Here is a 16,874-nt window from a genome sequence, read left to right as displayed (position 1 = left end):
TGAATCCTAGAGCCTCCTCTCAGCCTGTGTTCACAGCAAGACTGTGAGCTCCTTGGAGCCCTTGCATTGGTCTCTCATGCTTCCTACTTCCATCTCTTCTTGCCTTTCTGCTGCCTGTGCCCGTGTACCCTGCACTTCAGTTACCTTTTATGGCATGAGGCACAACCCTGGTGGTTTGATAGACACATGAGAAAGTGGCTAGAGTATCATGTCTTCATGAAAAGGCTAAACTCCAGCTCCTTATCTACTTATTGATTTCTCTTAGGATGGTACAGACAACACTAGGTCATCAGTCTTCCACACTCTGCGGTCTTAGTTGGTGGATCTAGGAAGCAATGTCCTTCTGATTCCTCACAGGCTTATTCACAGATAAGCTAACCCTACCTTGATGACTTCATCTGGTATAGCTTCTTGTTTGTACTGGGTTCCATACCACTCTTCTGTGCGATCAGTTTTTCCTTCAAAAGATTTAGAAACTATTGCAACCCTAGAGATAGAGAAAACAAACAAAAAAACCCTGTAAACTCACACTGTATATATAAATTTAAAGAACCTGATTCAGGACAATATAAATAATATCCAAGAACGTGCTGGGCCTCTTAAGACCCAGCAAATCCTGTAAGGCTTAGTCCAAACAAGCAATATAAGAATAGAGGTTTCTGATCATAGTCCCTGTTATCCTTTAGTTATAGTCCATTATTTTCAGTGTGAAAAAGTGCTCACAGGAGATTCCTCTAGGTTGCTACTGACTAAAATTTAAAAAGAAGAGTAGCTGGGGGAAAAAATATAACAAGGTCAGTTAAAAAACAGTCCTTAAAAAAAGCAAAGAAGTTGTGGATGTGGTGGCTCATGCCTGAAATCCCAGCACTTTAGGAGGCTGAGGCAGGAAGATCGCTTGAGCCCAGGAGTTCAAGAGCAACCTGGGCAAAATAGTGGGACCTGTCTCTACAAAACATTTTAATAATTAACCAGGTAGGGTGGCATGCACCTGTAGTCCCAACTTCTTGGGAATCTGAGGTGGGAGGATTGCTTGAGCCCAGGAGTTTGAGGCTGCAGTAGGCTAGAATCACACCACTGTACTCCTGCCTGGGTGACAAATCAAAACTTTTTCTCTTGGGGAAAAAAAAAAAAAGGCAAAAAAGTACTCCTTCCTAGGAATATCTCAGGTGCAGAATTAACAGGAATGATAACAGGAATGACTAACAAAACCTGTTGGCTCATCAAGATATTTTAAAAACGTGACACACATACCCAAGAAACTTTTATTATTGCTTGCTACATTTCTGCTCTATGTTTTTTTCCTGCCAGAGACTGGCATCAAATATATCTACTACAAATACACAGGCCTTCCTGCTACTAGGGGAGAAAGGGACAAGACCAAAAAATGTCTACTACTGTAACCTCTGCCTCCTGGGTTCAAGAATTCTCCTGTCTCAGCCTCCCAAGTAGCTGGGATTACAGGCGCCTGCCACCATGCCTGGTTTTTTTTTTTTTTTTTTTTTTGAGTCAGAGTTTTGCTCTTGCCACCCAGGCTGGAGTGCAATGGTGTGATCTTAGCTCACTGCAACCTCTGCCTCCCGGGTTCAAGCAATTTTCTGGCCTCAGCCTCCCAAGTAGCTGGGATTACAGGTGCCTGCCACCATGCCCAGCTAATTTTTGTATTGTTAGTAGAGATGGGGTTTCACCATATTGGCCAGGCTGGTCTTGAACTCCTGACCTCAGGTGATCTGCCTGCCTCAGCCTCCCAAAGTGATGGGATTACAGGTGTGAGCCAGTCTAAAAGCTTTTTTTGATGCGACAGTAGAAACAGCCCAGAAGAGAAGTCAGACGGAAAAAAGTGTTCAAGGACAGGCATGGTGGCTCACGCCTGTAATCCCAGCATTTTCAGAGGCCGAGGCAGGCGGATCAGGAGGTCAGGAGATGAGACCATCCTGGCTAACATGGTGAAATCCCATCTCTGCTAAAAATACAAAAAATTAGCCAGGCGTGGTGGTGGGCGCCTGTAGTCCCAACTACTTGGGAGGCTGAGGCAGGAGAATGGCGGGAACCCGGGAGGCGGAGCTTGCAGTGAGCCGAGACTGCCCACTACACTCCAGCCTGGGCGACAGTGAGACTGTCTCAAACAAAAAAAGAAAAGAAAAAAAAAAGTGTTCAAGGAGGGAAGGCAGAGATAAAATGATGTCAAAAGATAAGTGAACAAAAAATGACAAGACTAGAGGAGCAAAAGAAGTTCAGAACCAGTGGAACTCTAAGCCATCCCTGTAGAGCACTATCAGGGACACTCTGCCTCTACCACCTTTTAATCATTGAAGTTGGAATCATTACACCCCCACCAGTGGACTCAACCACAGGCTGGGACCAGTCCTATTTTGAATCTTATGGGTCAAGGAATTCTAGCCAATTAGTTTGGGCAACGTGGTGTAAAGTCAGTCCTGCTATTGTTTCCACTTCTCCCTTTCCCAATTCAAATAACTAGGTCCATATCTGTTCCTGCTTGTTCTCACCTATCCCCCTAGAGGTTTGATTCTAGCCTCTGAATGTTGGCCTCACAGCTGAAAGCCTAGTACTTGCAATCGAAACTCCCCTCTGATGATACTCATCCATTTTGAGAATCCCAGTCTCTGTTCCAAATACCTGGCCCTTGTAGAACCTCCCCAACTTCAACGCTAGTAGTGTGAACTACCATCTATTTTTTTTTCGTTTGTTTGTTTGTTTGAGATGGAGTCTCGCTCTGTGGCCCAGGCTGGAGTGCAGTGGCCGGATCTCAGCTCACTGCAAGCTCCGCCTCCCAGGTTTACGCCATTCTCCTGCCTCAGCCTCCTGAGTAGTTGGGACTACAGGCGCCTGCCACCTCGCCCGACTAGTTTTTTTTTTTTTTGTATTTTTTAGTATAGACAGGGTTTCACCGTGTTAGCCAGGATGGTCTCGATCTCCCGACCTCGTGATCCGCCCGTCTCGGCCTCCCAAAGTGCTGGGATTACAGGCTTGAGCCACCGCGCCCGGCCCCATCTATTTTTTATACATTCTAGACAAAATATTCTACCTGGCTGACTGGACTTGGTCTTCTTATCTGCTTTTTGGTAGATATCCTAAAGCAAGCTGACTCACCTGTCAGTATGACTGACTAATCCTCCAGCTGTAGGTGTTTCTGATCTGGCCTATCTGCCACTAACCACTACCAGTTCTAGAAAACATGCTAAATAAGAAATATGTTCCACAGAAAGATACAGAGGAATCATACGGTTTGACAGATCAAAGAGTTCTATTATTGCATCCAGAAGGAAGTGATGCATGTTGGTAGTTCAAGAATCCCTTTTGAGTTGTATGTGTAGAGTTCACAGAAATCATATAGCTGTATGAAAAGTGTATGGTATCTCTTCTTTTTTTTTTTTTTTTGAGACGGAGTCTCGCTCTGTTGCCCAGGCTGGAGTGCAGTGGCGCCATCTCAGCTCACTGCAAGCTCCGCCTCCCGGGTTCACGCCATTCTCCTGCCTCAGCCTCCCGACTAGCTGGGACTACAGGCGCCTGCCACCACGCCTGGCTAATTTTTTGTATTTTTAGTAGAGACAGGGTTTCACCGTGTTAGCCAGGATGGTCTCGATCTCCTGACCTTGTGATCCACCCACCTCGGCCTCCCAAAGTGCTGGGATTACAGGCGTGAGCCACCGCGCCCGGCCTGTATGGTATCTCTTAAGGGCATTCAATACATGATAGAGCCTATGCAGACTCAGGCCTAGGAGCTCGGGCTGCCACTTTTGTTGATTTCTCAGAGAATGAATGGATTGATTCTCAAGGAGACTTCTAAAAAACACATTAAGTAGAAGAATCTGGTAGATGGTCTTCTCATCTACTCTTCCATGAAACACTTGATTTCTTTTTTTTTTAGAGACAGGGTCTCACTCTGACACCCAGGCTGGAGTGGACTTGCCCTCTGAAACAAGAAAACCTTAAACTCAGTTCTGAGAAAGTAAACAAGCTGCCAAGCCAGATGCTCTGGAGGATGACTATCTGACACAGAAAGCAGACACTGAAGGCTATGCAGTAATGCTCAGGTTAAAAAAAGGAGGGGAAAAAGGCAGACCCATCAAGTACAGTCTTTAGGGATTTGGATAGCTATATACCAAAGTGAGGTGTACGGGTAACATGTGAAATGTTATTATAAGGAAACAGACAAGCACAGTTCCTCAGACTAGGCACAGATCAAATACCAGACTAACAAAAATAGATACTTTCAGACCAACAGTTAGTATATCATTAACGAATTCAAGATTGAAATATACAATGAAAGGGAATGTATGATGTAATAAATAAAGACAGGGAAGAAAATAATGGTAGAGACAGAGTATACACACATCAAACCCATATAGACACCTATGAACCAGAGTGTGAAAGTACAGGGGAGAGCACTTGAATTAGGAGAAAAACAATAATTGAAGTACAGATACCTATGGTATACACAACCGCAGACAGTTGAGAAAAACTAGTACAAATATTGGAGCACTTTAGACCATCTGCTGAAAATCTAATTATATGAAAAATAGGGTTTCTTTTTTTTGAGACGGGATCTCGTACAGTGGTGTGATCATACCTCACTGCAGCCTTGAACTCCTGGGCTCAGGTGATCCTCCTGCCTCAGTCTCTCAAGTAGCTGGGACTATAGGCATATACCACCATATCCAGCTAATTTTTTTTTTTTTTTTTTTTGGTAGAAAGGAGGTCTCACCATGTTGCCCAGACTGGTCTCAAACTCCTGAGCTCAAACAATCCTCCTGCCTTGGCCTCCCAGAGTGCTAGGGTTACAGGTGTGAGCCACCATGCCCAGCCCAGTTTTTTTTTAATGTGGCTAGAGTGTGGGGGAAGAAAAGGCTGCCAATATGGTAATGATGTGATCCTTAGAAATGAGAGAACAGGCCAGGCACGGTGGCTCAAGTCTGTAATCCCAACACTTTGGGAGGCCAAGGCTGGTGGGTCATTTGAGCCCAGGAGTTCAAGGCAAGCCTGGGCAATACAGTGAGACTCTGTCTCTAATTAAAGAAAAAGAAAGAAATTTAAAAATGAAACATGAAAAAACACAACCTTTTCATACTAAAACTTACAACAGCAAGAAAAGGAAGCAGTGGGCTAGAATGAATGCTGTTGACTTCAAGTACATTTAAAAATGTTTGGAGGGAATGCAGCTGTCGAAGCTGGATGGAACTCACCTGGAAACAAAAGGTCTCCTGACTACAGACATTAAAAGGCAATATGGTTCCCAAATAATAAATTCTCTTGAGATTTTTACAAATGATCCCTGACAAAGAAAAGGGAAAAGATATCCAAAGAATGAGAAGAGGCTTCATAGGTAATTGTGATTAATTCAAACAGAATTAGTGGAAAGGGCACAGACCTGGCAATAAGAAACTGGGATTCTGGCAGATACTCTGAATCACTTTCTTTGAAATCTTGCCAAAATTATAGATCTAAGTTAGGCACAAGCCATTTAGCCTCTCTAAACCTCAGTATCATTAATTTTTAATTTTTTTTTTTTTTTTTGAGACGGAGTCTCACTCTGTTGCCCAGGCTGGAGTGCAGTGGCGTGATCTTGGCTCACCACAACCTCCGCCTCCTGGGTTCAAGCATTCTCCTGCCTCAGCCTCCTGAGTAGCTGAGACTACAGGCACACACCACCATGCCTGGCTAATTTTTGTATTTTTAGAAGAGACACGGTTTCACTATGTTGGCCAGGCTAGTCTCAAACTCCTGACCTCATGATCTGCCCACCTTGGCCTCCCAAAGTGCTGGGATTAGAGGCATGAGCCATTGCGCCCGGCCTTTTGTATTTTTAATAGAGACGGGGTTTCACCATGTTGGCCAGGCTGGTCTTGAACTGGTGATCCACCCACCTTGGCCTCCTAAAGTGCTGGGACTACAGGCGTGAGCTACCACACCCGGCCTCATTAATTTTTAAATAGGGATTGAAATTAGATGAACTCTCTCCTTCCACTAGTAAAATTCTACACTATCATGATATCAAATTAGATTTTTAAAGGATACACAGAGAAGACAGAAGGTTGAAAAAAAAAAAATCTATTGATGAGACTCAAAAATCATACTTAAATAGTGATGAGGCTCGTGAAAAATGCTAAAAACCATTTTTTTAAAGTGTGTGTGTGTGTGTGTGTGTTTTTTTTTGGGGGGGGAGAAAGAGTCTTGCTCTATCCCCCAGACTGGAGTGCAGTGGCTCACTGCAACCTCCACCCCCTGGGTTCAAGCGATTTCCATGCCTCAGCCTTCTGAGTAGCTGGGATTACAGGTGCCTGCCACCATGCCCGACTAATTTTTGTATTTTTAGTAGAGATGGGGTTTCACCATGTTGGTCAGGCTGGTCTCAAACACCCAAATTCAGGTGATCCACCTGCCTCAGCCTCCCAAAGTGCTGGGATTACAGGCGTGAGCCACCACGCCTGGACTAAAGTGTTTCTTAAAGTAAGAAAAAAGTCAAGAAAGATAAGGCTTAAAGTTGAGAAAATTCAGTCAACTTTTGAGTTCTTACCAGGTCAAATTCTGGGAAAGACAAAATACAGTTCCTATTTAGAAGAAACTCATAATTTAATAGGACACATGACCTATAGCAAAATGTAATCAGTTAATCTCATGTTAACAGATGGCAGGACTACTCCCCTCTCTTATTTACCTTGTCTTTCAAAGAAACATGGGTCTTTTAACTGTAAAGGTGGACCAAACACAGAAAAAAGGAGTTGAAGATAGGTGAATGAGCCAAGTATGAAATCACTTCTCTGGCCAGGTGTGGTGGCTCACGCCTGTAATCTCAACAATTTGGGAGGCCGAGGCCGGTGGATCACTTGAGTTCAGGAGTTCAAGACCAGTCTGGCCAATATGGTAAAACCCCATCTCCACTAAAAATACAAAAATTAGCTGGGTGTGGTAGTGGGTGCCTGTAATGCCAGCTACTCGGGAGGCTGAGGCAGGAGAATCCTTTGAACCCAGGAGGAAGAGGTTGCAGTGAGCCGAGATTGTGCCACTGCACTCCAGCCTGGGCAACACAGCAAGACTCTGAAAAAAAATAAAAATTAAAAAAGAGAAATTACATCTCCAAATACAGATGAGTCACAATTTCTAATGCTTATGCCACTACCAAATCCTAACAGAATCATTGTCCAACATCTTTTAGAAATGCTGGAGAACACGAGATGAGGCAGAAAACTGGAGATGGAGATGGGCAAATGCTGTAACTTTCAAAAAGAAAAAAGGAGTGAAGCCTGAACACCAGAAGCCAGTAAATTAGGCATTGATCCCTGACAATATTCTACAGTTAACTGTCAGACTGCCAAACATTTAGACAAGAAGTCCGTTGTTACCACTAGGACTTTCATGGATTAACCAAGAATAACTTCTCCCAAATAAATTGAATTATTTATGACTAAAGGAAGGCACATGACAAAGACTCTATAGCTATTTTTGTAGATTTAATATGGTAAAACAGGCACCAAATGATAGGATCAGGGGAGCTGGGTGACAATGATCATAGAGTAATAATAGGTAAACACCTTTGAACAAGTCATCAAGTCTCAAAATTCAAAATAATTTTCTAACAATTAGGACTGGCAAAAATGAAACTGGCTACCTTAATATTGAGTTTCCCATCCTTGGAAGAGGTTAAACTGAAGCTGGTAACTACTTAGCTGGGATACTACAGAACAGATACACAGTACCATACTGTACCATTTTACATAAGGGACTTGAGCACCTTGGATTTTGATATCCATGGGAGTCTTGGAACCAATCTCCCGCAGATATGGAGGGCCAAGTGTATACCTAACAGGAGTTGGATTAAATGGCCTCTAAGGTTCCTTTTATTCTTAAGAGTGTCCTGTTTATTTCCCTACCTGGTTGCAATGTTAAACTTGTCTCAGTGGGTATTAAAGAAGGTAATCTTACCCTTGAGCCACCCTAGTCTGGCCTGGCAGTTGGCAGTATTATCCCAGGTTGTTTTGCACCATGTATCACTGACCTACTGCAGTTACAATTGTAACAGTCACAGAGACCAATCCTGTTGAGGAAAAGTGCTTTCTCTTTAAATGTGAGAGTAAAAAGAGGTATTTAACTCTAATTGCATAAGGTATCACATTTAGAAATATGCAATTTCAAAAGTAAAACATATGCTCCAGCAAATGCACTCCTACAAAGTGTTGTTGAGTCAATTACTGGCTCTAGAGCAGCAAGAATTAGAATTTAAATCATGGTTTTTTCTTACCAAAAAAAAAAAAAAGCACAACCTTATTATATGGTATACCTTTAATATAGCATTAGCTTGTGTTTGTACAACACTTTTTGACTTTGCTAAAACATTTTACATCATATAAAGCACTATCCCCATTTTGCAGATGAGCAGGGTTCAAGGAAATTAAATGAGAGCCAGTATTCATGACATTATATAAAGTTAACTTTTCACAAGTCCCCCTTTCAGGACTGTCAACTCTGAGGTTTCACATAAGTGATTCAATAAACGTTGAAGGAAAAAAATTATGTATCCAAGATCTCATGACTAGTAGTAGGTGATAAAACCACACAAAACTAGTAACTGGAAGGAATCTTAAAGATTGTTTAGTGAGGCTGGGTATGGTGGCTCATGCCTATAATCCTAGCACTTTGGGAGGACAGGGCGGGTGGATCACTTGAGGTCAGGAGTTTGAGACCAGCCTGGCCAACGTGGTGAAATCTTGTCTCTACTTAAAAAAACAAAAACAAAAACAAAAACAAGCCGGTCATGGTGGCTCACACCTGCAATCCCAGCACTTTGGGAGGCTGAGGCAGGTGGATCGCCTGAGGTCAGGAGTTCAAGACCAGCCTGGCCAACACGGCAAAACCCCATCTCTACTAAAAATACAAAAAGTTAGCTGGGCGTGGTGGCAGGAGCCTGTAATCCCAGCTACTTGGGAGACTGAGGCAGGAGAATTGTCTGAACCCGGGAGGCGGAGGTGCAGTGAGCCGAGATCGCGCCATTGTACTCCAGCCTAGGCAACAAGAGCGAAACTAGATCTCAAAAAACAAAAAACAAAAATTAGTCAGGCATGGTGGCGGGTGCGTGTTATCCCAGCTACTGGGAGGCTGAGGCAAGATAATTGCTTGAACCTGGAAAACAGATTGTCTAATAAGTTCTATTAGTAAATCTACAGCTCTTCCTCCTCATGTTGGTAAGAGGTTTTATTTGTAGAAGGTATATATGATAAAATTCAACCAGATTTAGGTTGATTTTTTTCCCCCCGGAATATATAAGTACACTGAGGAAAATACAAATATTTAAATTGTTTTACTTGCCTAAATGAGGCAAGTAAATTAAAATTAGTGTGGCAAGTAAAGTAAAAATTAGTGTGTGTTCTGGGTATTTTTCTTCCATGTATTTCAATCATGTAAGTAAATGCATATATCACTTAATGAGCAGTTTTTAATATTGATGATGTCCATTTTATCAGTGTGTATGTGTTTTTTTTTTTTTTGGAGATGGAGTTTCACTCTTTTGCCCAGGGTGGAGTAAAGTGGCGTGATCTTGGCTCACTGCAACCTCTGGCCCCCAGGTTCAAGCGATTCTCCTGCCTTAGCCTCCCAAGTAGCTGGGATTACAGTAGAGACGGGGTTTCACCATGTTGGCCAGGCTGGTCTTGAACCCCTGACCTCAGGTGATCCACCCACTTCAGTCTCCCAAAGTGCTAGGATTATAGGCATGAGCCACAGCGCCCAGCCTTACTTTAAGGCAGGGCCACACTCTGTTGCCCAGGCTGGGGTGCAGTGGCATGATCATGGCTCACTGCAACCTCCACCTCCTGGGCTCAAGCGATCCTCCCACCTCAGCCTCCTAAGTAGCTGGGACTACAGGCATGTACCACCACACCCTGCTAATTTGCATATTTTTTTTAGAGATGGGGTTTCATCATGTTGCCCAGGCTGGTCTCGAATTCCTGCGCTCAAGCAATCCTCCCTCTATGCCTTGCAAAATGCTGGCATTACAGGCGTGAACCACTGTGCATGGCCAATGTGTTTTTGTCAGTGGTTACTGCTTTTCATGTTCTATCCAAGAAATCTTTGCCTATCTCAAGGTTTTGTTTTTTTTTTTTTTTTTTTGAGACGGAGTCTCGCTCTGTCGCCCAGGCTGGAGTGCAGTGGCCAGATCTCAGCTCACTGCAAGCTCCGCCTCCCGGGTTCCCGCTATTCTCCTGCCTCAGCCTCCCGAGTAGCTGGGACTACAGGCGCCGCCACCTCGCCCGGCTAATTTTTTGTGTTTTTAGTAGAGACGGGGTTTCGCCGTGTTAGCCAGGATTGTCTCGATCTCCTGACCTTGTGATCCGCCCGTCTCGGCCTCCCAAAGTGCTGGGATTACAGGCTTGAGCCACCGCGCCCGGCCAAGGTTTTGAAGATATTTTCCTATTTTTTCTGGAAGTTTTATAGATTTAGTGCTTATATTTAGGTCTATGATCTATCTCAAATTTTATAAATAGTATGAGGTAAAGGTCAAGTTTCATCATTTTTCATATAGATATGCAGCTGGTAGAACAGCACCATTTGTTGAAAAGACTTTCCATTCTCAATTATGTTGATGCTCTTGTCAAAAATAAAATCAACTGACTGGCCAAGTACAGTGGCTCATGCCCTCATGCCTGTAATCCCAGCAATTTGGGAGGCCGAGGTGGGCGGATCACCTGAGGTCATGAGTTTGAGACCAGCCTGACCAACATGGAGAAACCCCATTTCTACTGAAAATACAAAAATTAGCCGGGCGTGGTGGCATACACCTGTAATCTCAGCTACTCAGGAGGCTGAGGCAAGAGAATCGCTTGAACCTGGGAGGCAGAGGTTGCAGTGAGCTGAGATCACACCACTGCACTCCAGCCTGGGCGAGAGTGAGACCCCATCTCAGAAAAAAATAAAAAAAATTTAAAAAATAAAAAAGGCCAGGTGCAGTGGCACATGCCTGTAATCCTAGCACTTTGGGAAGCTGAGGTGGGAGGATCATTTGAGCTCAGGAGTTCGAGACTAATCTGGGCAACATAGTGAGACTCTTTCTCTACGAAAAAATTTAAAAATTAGCTGGGCATTGGTGGCATATGCCTGTAATCCCAGCTACTTGGGAGGCTCAGGCATGAGAATTGCTTGAACCCAGGAGGAGGAGGTTGCAGTGAGCCAAGATCACGCCAGTGCACTCCAGCCTGGGCAACAGAGCAAGACTGTATTAAACAAATAAACAAACAAGCCGGGTGCGTTGGCTCACGTCTATAATCCCAGCACTTTGGGAGGCCAAGGCAGGCAGATCACCAGGTCAAGAGATCAAGACCATCCTGGCCAACATGGTGAAACCCTGTCTCTACTAAAAATACAAAAATTGGCTGGGCATGGTGGTACGCACCTGTAGTTACAGCTACCAGGGAGGCTAAGGCAGGAGAATCGCTTGATCCCAGGATGCAGAGGTTGCAGTGAGCCGAGACTGTGCCACTGCACTCCAGCCTGGCGACACAGCGAGACTCCATCTAAAAAAACAAAGAAAAAAGAAAAAAGGCCCGGAACGGTGGCTCATGCCTGTAATCCCAGCACTTTAGGAGGCTGAGGTGGGCGGATCACCTGAGGTCAGGAGTTTGAGACCAGCCTGGTCAACATGGTGAAATCCCGTCTTTACTAAAATAAATTAGCCAGGTGTGGTGGCGGGTGTCTGTAATCCCAGCTACTTAGGAGGCTGAGGCAGGAGAATTGCTTGAACCTGGGAGGCGGGGTTGCAGTAAGCCGAGATCGCACCATTGCACTCCAGCCTGGGTGATAAGAGTGAAACTCTATCTCAAAAAAAAAAAAAAAAAATTAAACAGGTATAGTGGCTTGCACCCATAGTCCCAGCTACTCAGGAAGCTGATGCAGGAAGATCACTTAAGCCCAAGAGGTCAAGGCTGCAGTGAGCTATGATCCCGCCACTAGAGTCCAGCCTTGGTGACAATGCAAGACCCTGTCTCTAAATAAATAAATCAAAAGAAGAAAAACAGCCTACCAGGATTTGGGTTATGATTACATTGAGTCTATGAATCAGATTGGAGAGAACTAACATATTAATAATATCAAGTCTCCTAATGTATGAATATAGTATGCTTCTTCATTTATTTAAGTCTTTTTTCATTTTTCTTGGCTACTGTTTGCTCTCTTCTACTGTTTTTAGTTTTTTATGTAGAAGTCTTGCTTATCTTTGGTTAAACTCATTCCTAGTAATATTATGCTTTTGTTGCTATTGTAAATAGTTCTTTTAATTTTCTATTTTTTTGTTGCTATATATAGATATGCAATTGATTTTTGTATATTGACCTTGCAACCTGTGACTGTGCTGAATTCACTTATTAGTTCTAGATTTTTGCAGGCGAAAGTAGATTCCTTAGGATTTCCTACATACGCAACCCTGTGTATCAGTGTATATATCACTTTAAACCATTTAAATTATGTGAACTATATCTCGCCATCCCCCACTAGACTATGTCAGGCATGAATAACTTAACATATTAGCGTATACAAATATTTAATCTACAACTTTATCTGGCCGGGTGCGGTGGCTCAAGCCTGTAATCCCAGCACTTTGGGAGGCCGAGACGGGCGGATCACGAGGTCAGGAGATCGAGACCATCCTGGCTGACACGGTGAAATCCTGTCTCTACAAAAAAACTAGCCAGGCGAGGTGGCGGGCGCCTGTAGTCCCAGCTACTCGGGAGGCTGAGGCAGGAGAATGGCGTGAACCCGGGAGGCGGAGCTTGCAGTGAGCTGAGATCCGGCCACTGCACTCCAGCCTGGGCGGCAGAGCGAGACTCCGTCTCAAAAAAAAAAAACAAAAAAACAAAAAAACCACAACTTTATCTGTTGTTCATTGAATGGAAAACGAAAGATTTCTTCATTTTTCAATTCCTCAGTAAATTATCTAGAGTTGAAAAAGAGCATTTGCTGTTAAAGGCAGAATGATCAACTAACCAATCTCTAGTGAATTCACAGCTGTTGGTAACTTCTAGTTTTTTAGTATGATTTTCTGTATCATAATCAATTTTTGAGTAATTAAGGATTAGGCAATGAATGGGGACTTGACATATTGGCAAGAAACTGCATAGGAAACATTGTAACCTACTGGGTACCTCAAACCGGAAATTTAATTTCTAAATAATTTCACATTATTTTCATTGAAAAAGATTTCTAAATTTTGACCCTTAATACATTTTTTAAACCTCAAAACCATGGTATCTTATTCCAATTTAAAAATTCTAGGCTCAGTAAGAAAAAGAAAAGAAAATTATAGGCTGCGCATGTGGCTCACGGCTGTAATCCCAGCACTTTGGGGGGCTAAACTGGATTGCTTGAGGCCAGGAGTTTGAGATCCACCTGGGCAATACAGTGAGACCCTATCTCTATAAAAAATTGTTCTTGAAGCTAATTATTTGTACTCACCCAAACACTGTATCATAATATAAAAAATCACTAAAACTTTTTAAAATAGAGATGGGGTCTTACCATGCTACTCAGGCTGGTCTTAAACTCCTAGGCTTAAGTGATCCTCCTGCCTTGGCTTCCCCAAAAAATAGAATATTTAGCTGAATCCTAGCATGAGGTCAGGTAAAATCTGGCTAATAGTATTTCCTAGAAGAAAATCACCCGACTCCACCAACCACCTAGGAGTCACAATAGATAGGCCAAGCCCACCTGAACATTAGAGGACATTAATTATTGTTCTCAACCTAAACAGTATGGTGCAAGTCATATATATGCAATTATAGCTAATGAATCTTTGATAATATGTCTGGAAAAGTTAAAACAATGGTAACTAGGAAAAGACTCTGACAGTACAGTTCTGTCAAAAGGATTTTTTTTTTTTTTGAGACGGAGTTTCCCTCTTGTCTCCTAGGCTGGAGTGCAATGGCATGATATTGGCTCACAGCAACCTCCACTTCCCGGGTTCAAGCGGTTCTCCTGCCACAGCCTCCTGAGTAGCTGGGATTACAGACGCATGCCACCACACCTGGGTAATTTTGTATTTTTAGTAGAGACGGAATTTCTCCATGTTGGTCAGGCTGGTCTTGAACTCCCGACCTCAGGTGATCCGCCCACCCTGGCCACCCAAAGTGCTGGGATTACAGGTGGGAGCCACCATGCCAAGCCCCAAAAGATTTTTTCTTCAGAAAGTTCTATCACATTGTTGGTCTTATTCATAAAACAACTGTTCCACCGGGCGTGGTGGCTCAAGCCTGTAATCCCAGCACTTTGGGAGGCCGAGACGGGCGGATCACGAGGTCAGGAGATCGAGACCATCCTGGCTAACACGGTGAAACCCCGTCTCTACTAAAAATACAAAAAACTAGCCGGGCGAGGTGGCGGGCGCCTGTAGTCCCAGCTACTCGGGAGGCTGAGGAAGGAGAATGGCGTGAAGCCGGGAGGCGGAGCTTGCAGTGAGCTGAGATCCGGCCACTGCACTCCAGCCTGGGCGGCAGAGTGAGACTCCGTCTCAAAAAAAAAAAAAAAAAAAAAACCTGTTCCAAAAAACTTAATTATTATTATTTTTTTTTGGATACGGAGTCTCGCCCTGTCAGGCGCCGCCACCACTCCTGGATTATTTTGTTTTTGTGTTTTTAGTAGAGTCGGGGTTTCACCGTGTTAGACAGGACGGTCTGGATCTCCTGACCTCGTGATCTGCCCGCCTCGGCCTCCCAAAGTGCTGGGGTTACAGGCGTGAGCCACTGCGCCAGGCCAAAACTTATTTACTTAATCACCAAATTGCCAGTAGGATTTCAAAAATACTTCCCCAACAGAGGAGAAAAATTAAAAATGTAAAACGTATCATTCAATTATATTCCATCATTTGACTTTAGAAAACATATATGAAATTCAGTTTTAAGGGAGGAATATCATGTGGTGGCTCACAGGCACTTTAGGGACTACTTTCCTCTAGCAAGAATATCTCTGCTGCTATAAGAGTTTGGACTTTTGATTTCCTGGTTAACCACTGGTCAATCAGGGGGATTCTGAGATTGTAATCTTTACTGTGGCTTAAGTAAAAGAGGGTGTCTTCACTTGCTTATATGAGCCAGATAGGTGGGCTGATACTTTGGGAGTTTGAGTTAGAATAAAGTCAGGTTAAGACAGGTTATTATTCTATTTTATTTATGATAATAACATTATATTTGTTTTTTAAAATGGTGAAACCCCGTCTCTACTAAAAATACAAAAAACTAGCCGGGCGTGGTGGCGGGCGCCTGTAGTCCCAGCTACTTGGGAGGCTGAGGCGGGTGAATGGCGTGAACCCGGGGGGCGGAGCTTGCAGTGAGCCCAGATCGCGCCACTGCACTCCAGCCTGGGCGACACAGTGAGACTCCGTCTCAAAAAAAAAAAAAAAAAAAATGTCCTCATCTTTTGTAAATATTGCCTCAAAATAATCTAGGGTGGAAGGAGGATGACTGAAGAGGGATGGATAAAAAAGACTGGCCATGTATCAGTGGTTGAAGCTTGGTGTTGCTTCATTATACTATTCTCTACTTTTATAATCATGCTTGATAAAATGTTTAAAAGCATTTTATTCAAAATTTCAAATTTTTTCAGATTCTAATCACTATTGAAACTTTAGTGTATAATAGTAAAATCTGTATGGTGACTCACCGGACATTTTCTGGTCTGAGTTTATCGAGAACCATCTCTATTAAGTCAGGTCTAAATTCTTCCAGTAAATATTCCGCTGTGAGTACTTCTTCTAGGGGATAATACTTTTAAAAAGGAAAATATAAATAAATACATATAGCTACTACATAGTTTATTAAAGCAGATATGTAACACATTAAATTCATTACTGTACACCCTTTCTCCCTTCAATTAAATTTTACTCCATTGGAAAAATTTTCTGTGGCCCTAAATCGTTTTCTCTTTCCTACCACATTGTTAAACAGTTTCCTACCACATTGTTTGATGATTCTGCCAAATATACTGTTAATCTCCAAACATACTTCCATTAGAGAGAGCAAAATCACATTTCTTTCATGGAAAACCATGAATATTTCTGGTCAAAAATTGAGTACTTGTTAATGAAGAAAATTCGGTAATAAAATGCTGACACCTACAGCATTTTTTAATATAAAGTATACACATTTTTATGAACAGAATTTCCTAAATTTCTATGAAACATACTAGACAAACATTTGGGAAACTGTTGTGGGAAAAAAATGGCTTATATTTTTGACCAGTGTAGAAAAACAATGCAGAAGATGCTTTTTGGTAAGAGCAACTTCCAGTATTGGTAAGAGCAGCTTCCACACTGACTGATTCATTCATCCAATAAATATTTAATGAACATCTACTCTGTGCCAGGCACTGTTCCACACACTATGGATAAAACAGTAGGTAAGACACATGAAATCCTTTGTCCTCCAAGAAGTGCACAGACATTGTAATTGGGAGGGCGGCAGACAATAAACAAATATTGTAATTTTAGTGAGAGGTGCCATGAAAACAATAAAAAAGGGGGAGGGGCATTATTTTAGATTGGGAGGTCAGAGAAGGTCTGAGGAGAAGAAATCTGAGGGGAGACTCAAATGATAAGAATCTAGCCAGGCAAAGATCAGATAGAAAAGTGTTTCATGTAGAGAAAATAGCAATGGGGGAGGAATAAACTTAATGTCTGAAAATTAGAGAGCCAGTACAGTTGGAGTGGAATGCAAATGGGAGAGATGGGCTGGACAGTGGTATAGAAGATGGCCAGATAGGCTGGGGCCACATCACTTTGTAGGCCAACGAAAATTTTGCATTTTATGCCAACTCTGTTGGGAAACCACTGAAGGAATTTAAACAGAGGAGTGAAACATTCAGATTTTAGTTTTCAAAAGATCACG

General features: G+C 42.9%; 1 protein-coding gene across 5 annotated transcripts in view; it reads right to left on the bottom strand.

Moving 5' to 3' along the window:
- The window catches only part of IDE (insulin degrading enzyme), a 136,723-nt gene that overhangs the window by 37,580 nt on the left and 82,269 nt on the right, over positions 1-16,874 (bottom strand). For all 5 annotated transcript variants that reach the window (XM_017963113.3, XM_017963110.3, XM_017963112.3 and 2 more), the window contains exons 11-12: positions 15,652-15,755; positions 385-487 (exon numbers count right to left, since the gene is read on the bottom strand). In XM_017963113.3, the coding sequence (XP_017818602.1) occupies positions 385-487; positions 15,652-15,755 (207 nt within the window). The remainder of the gene's footprint in view (positions 1-384; positions 488-15,651; positions 15,756-16,874) is intronic.

This window comes from Papio anubis, chromosome 11 (assembly GCF_008728515.1).
Source record: "Papio anubis isolate 15944 chromosome 11, Panubis1.0, whole genome shotgun sequence".
NCBI classification, from domain to species: Eukaryota; Metazoa; Chordata; class Mammalia; order Primates; family Cercopithecidae; genus Papio; species Papio anubis.
The sequence above is the reverse complement of the archived record's forward strand: the minus strand, read 5'-3'. Positions and strand labels throughout refer to the sequence as shown.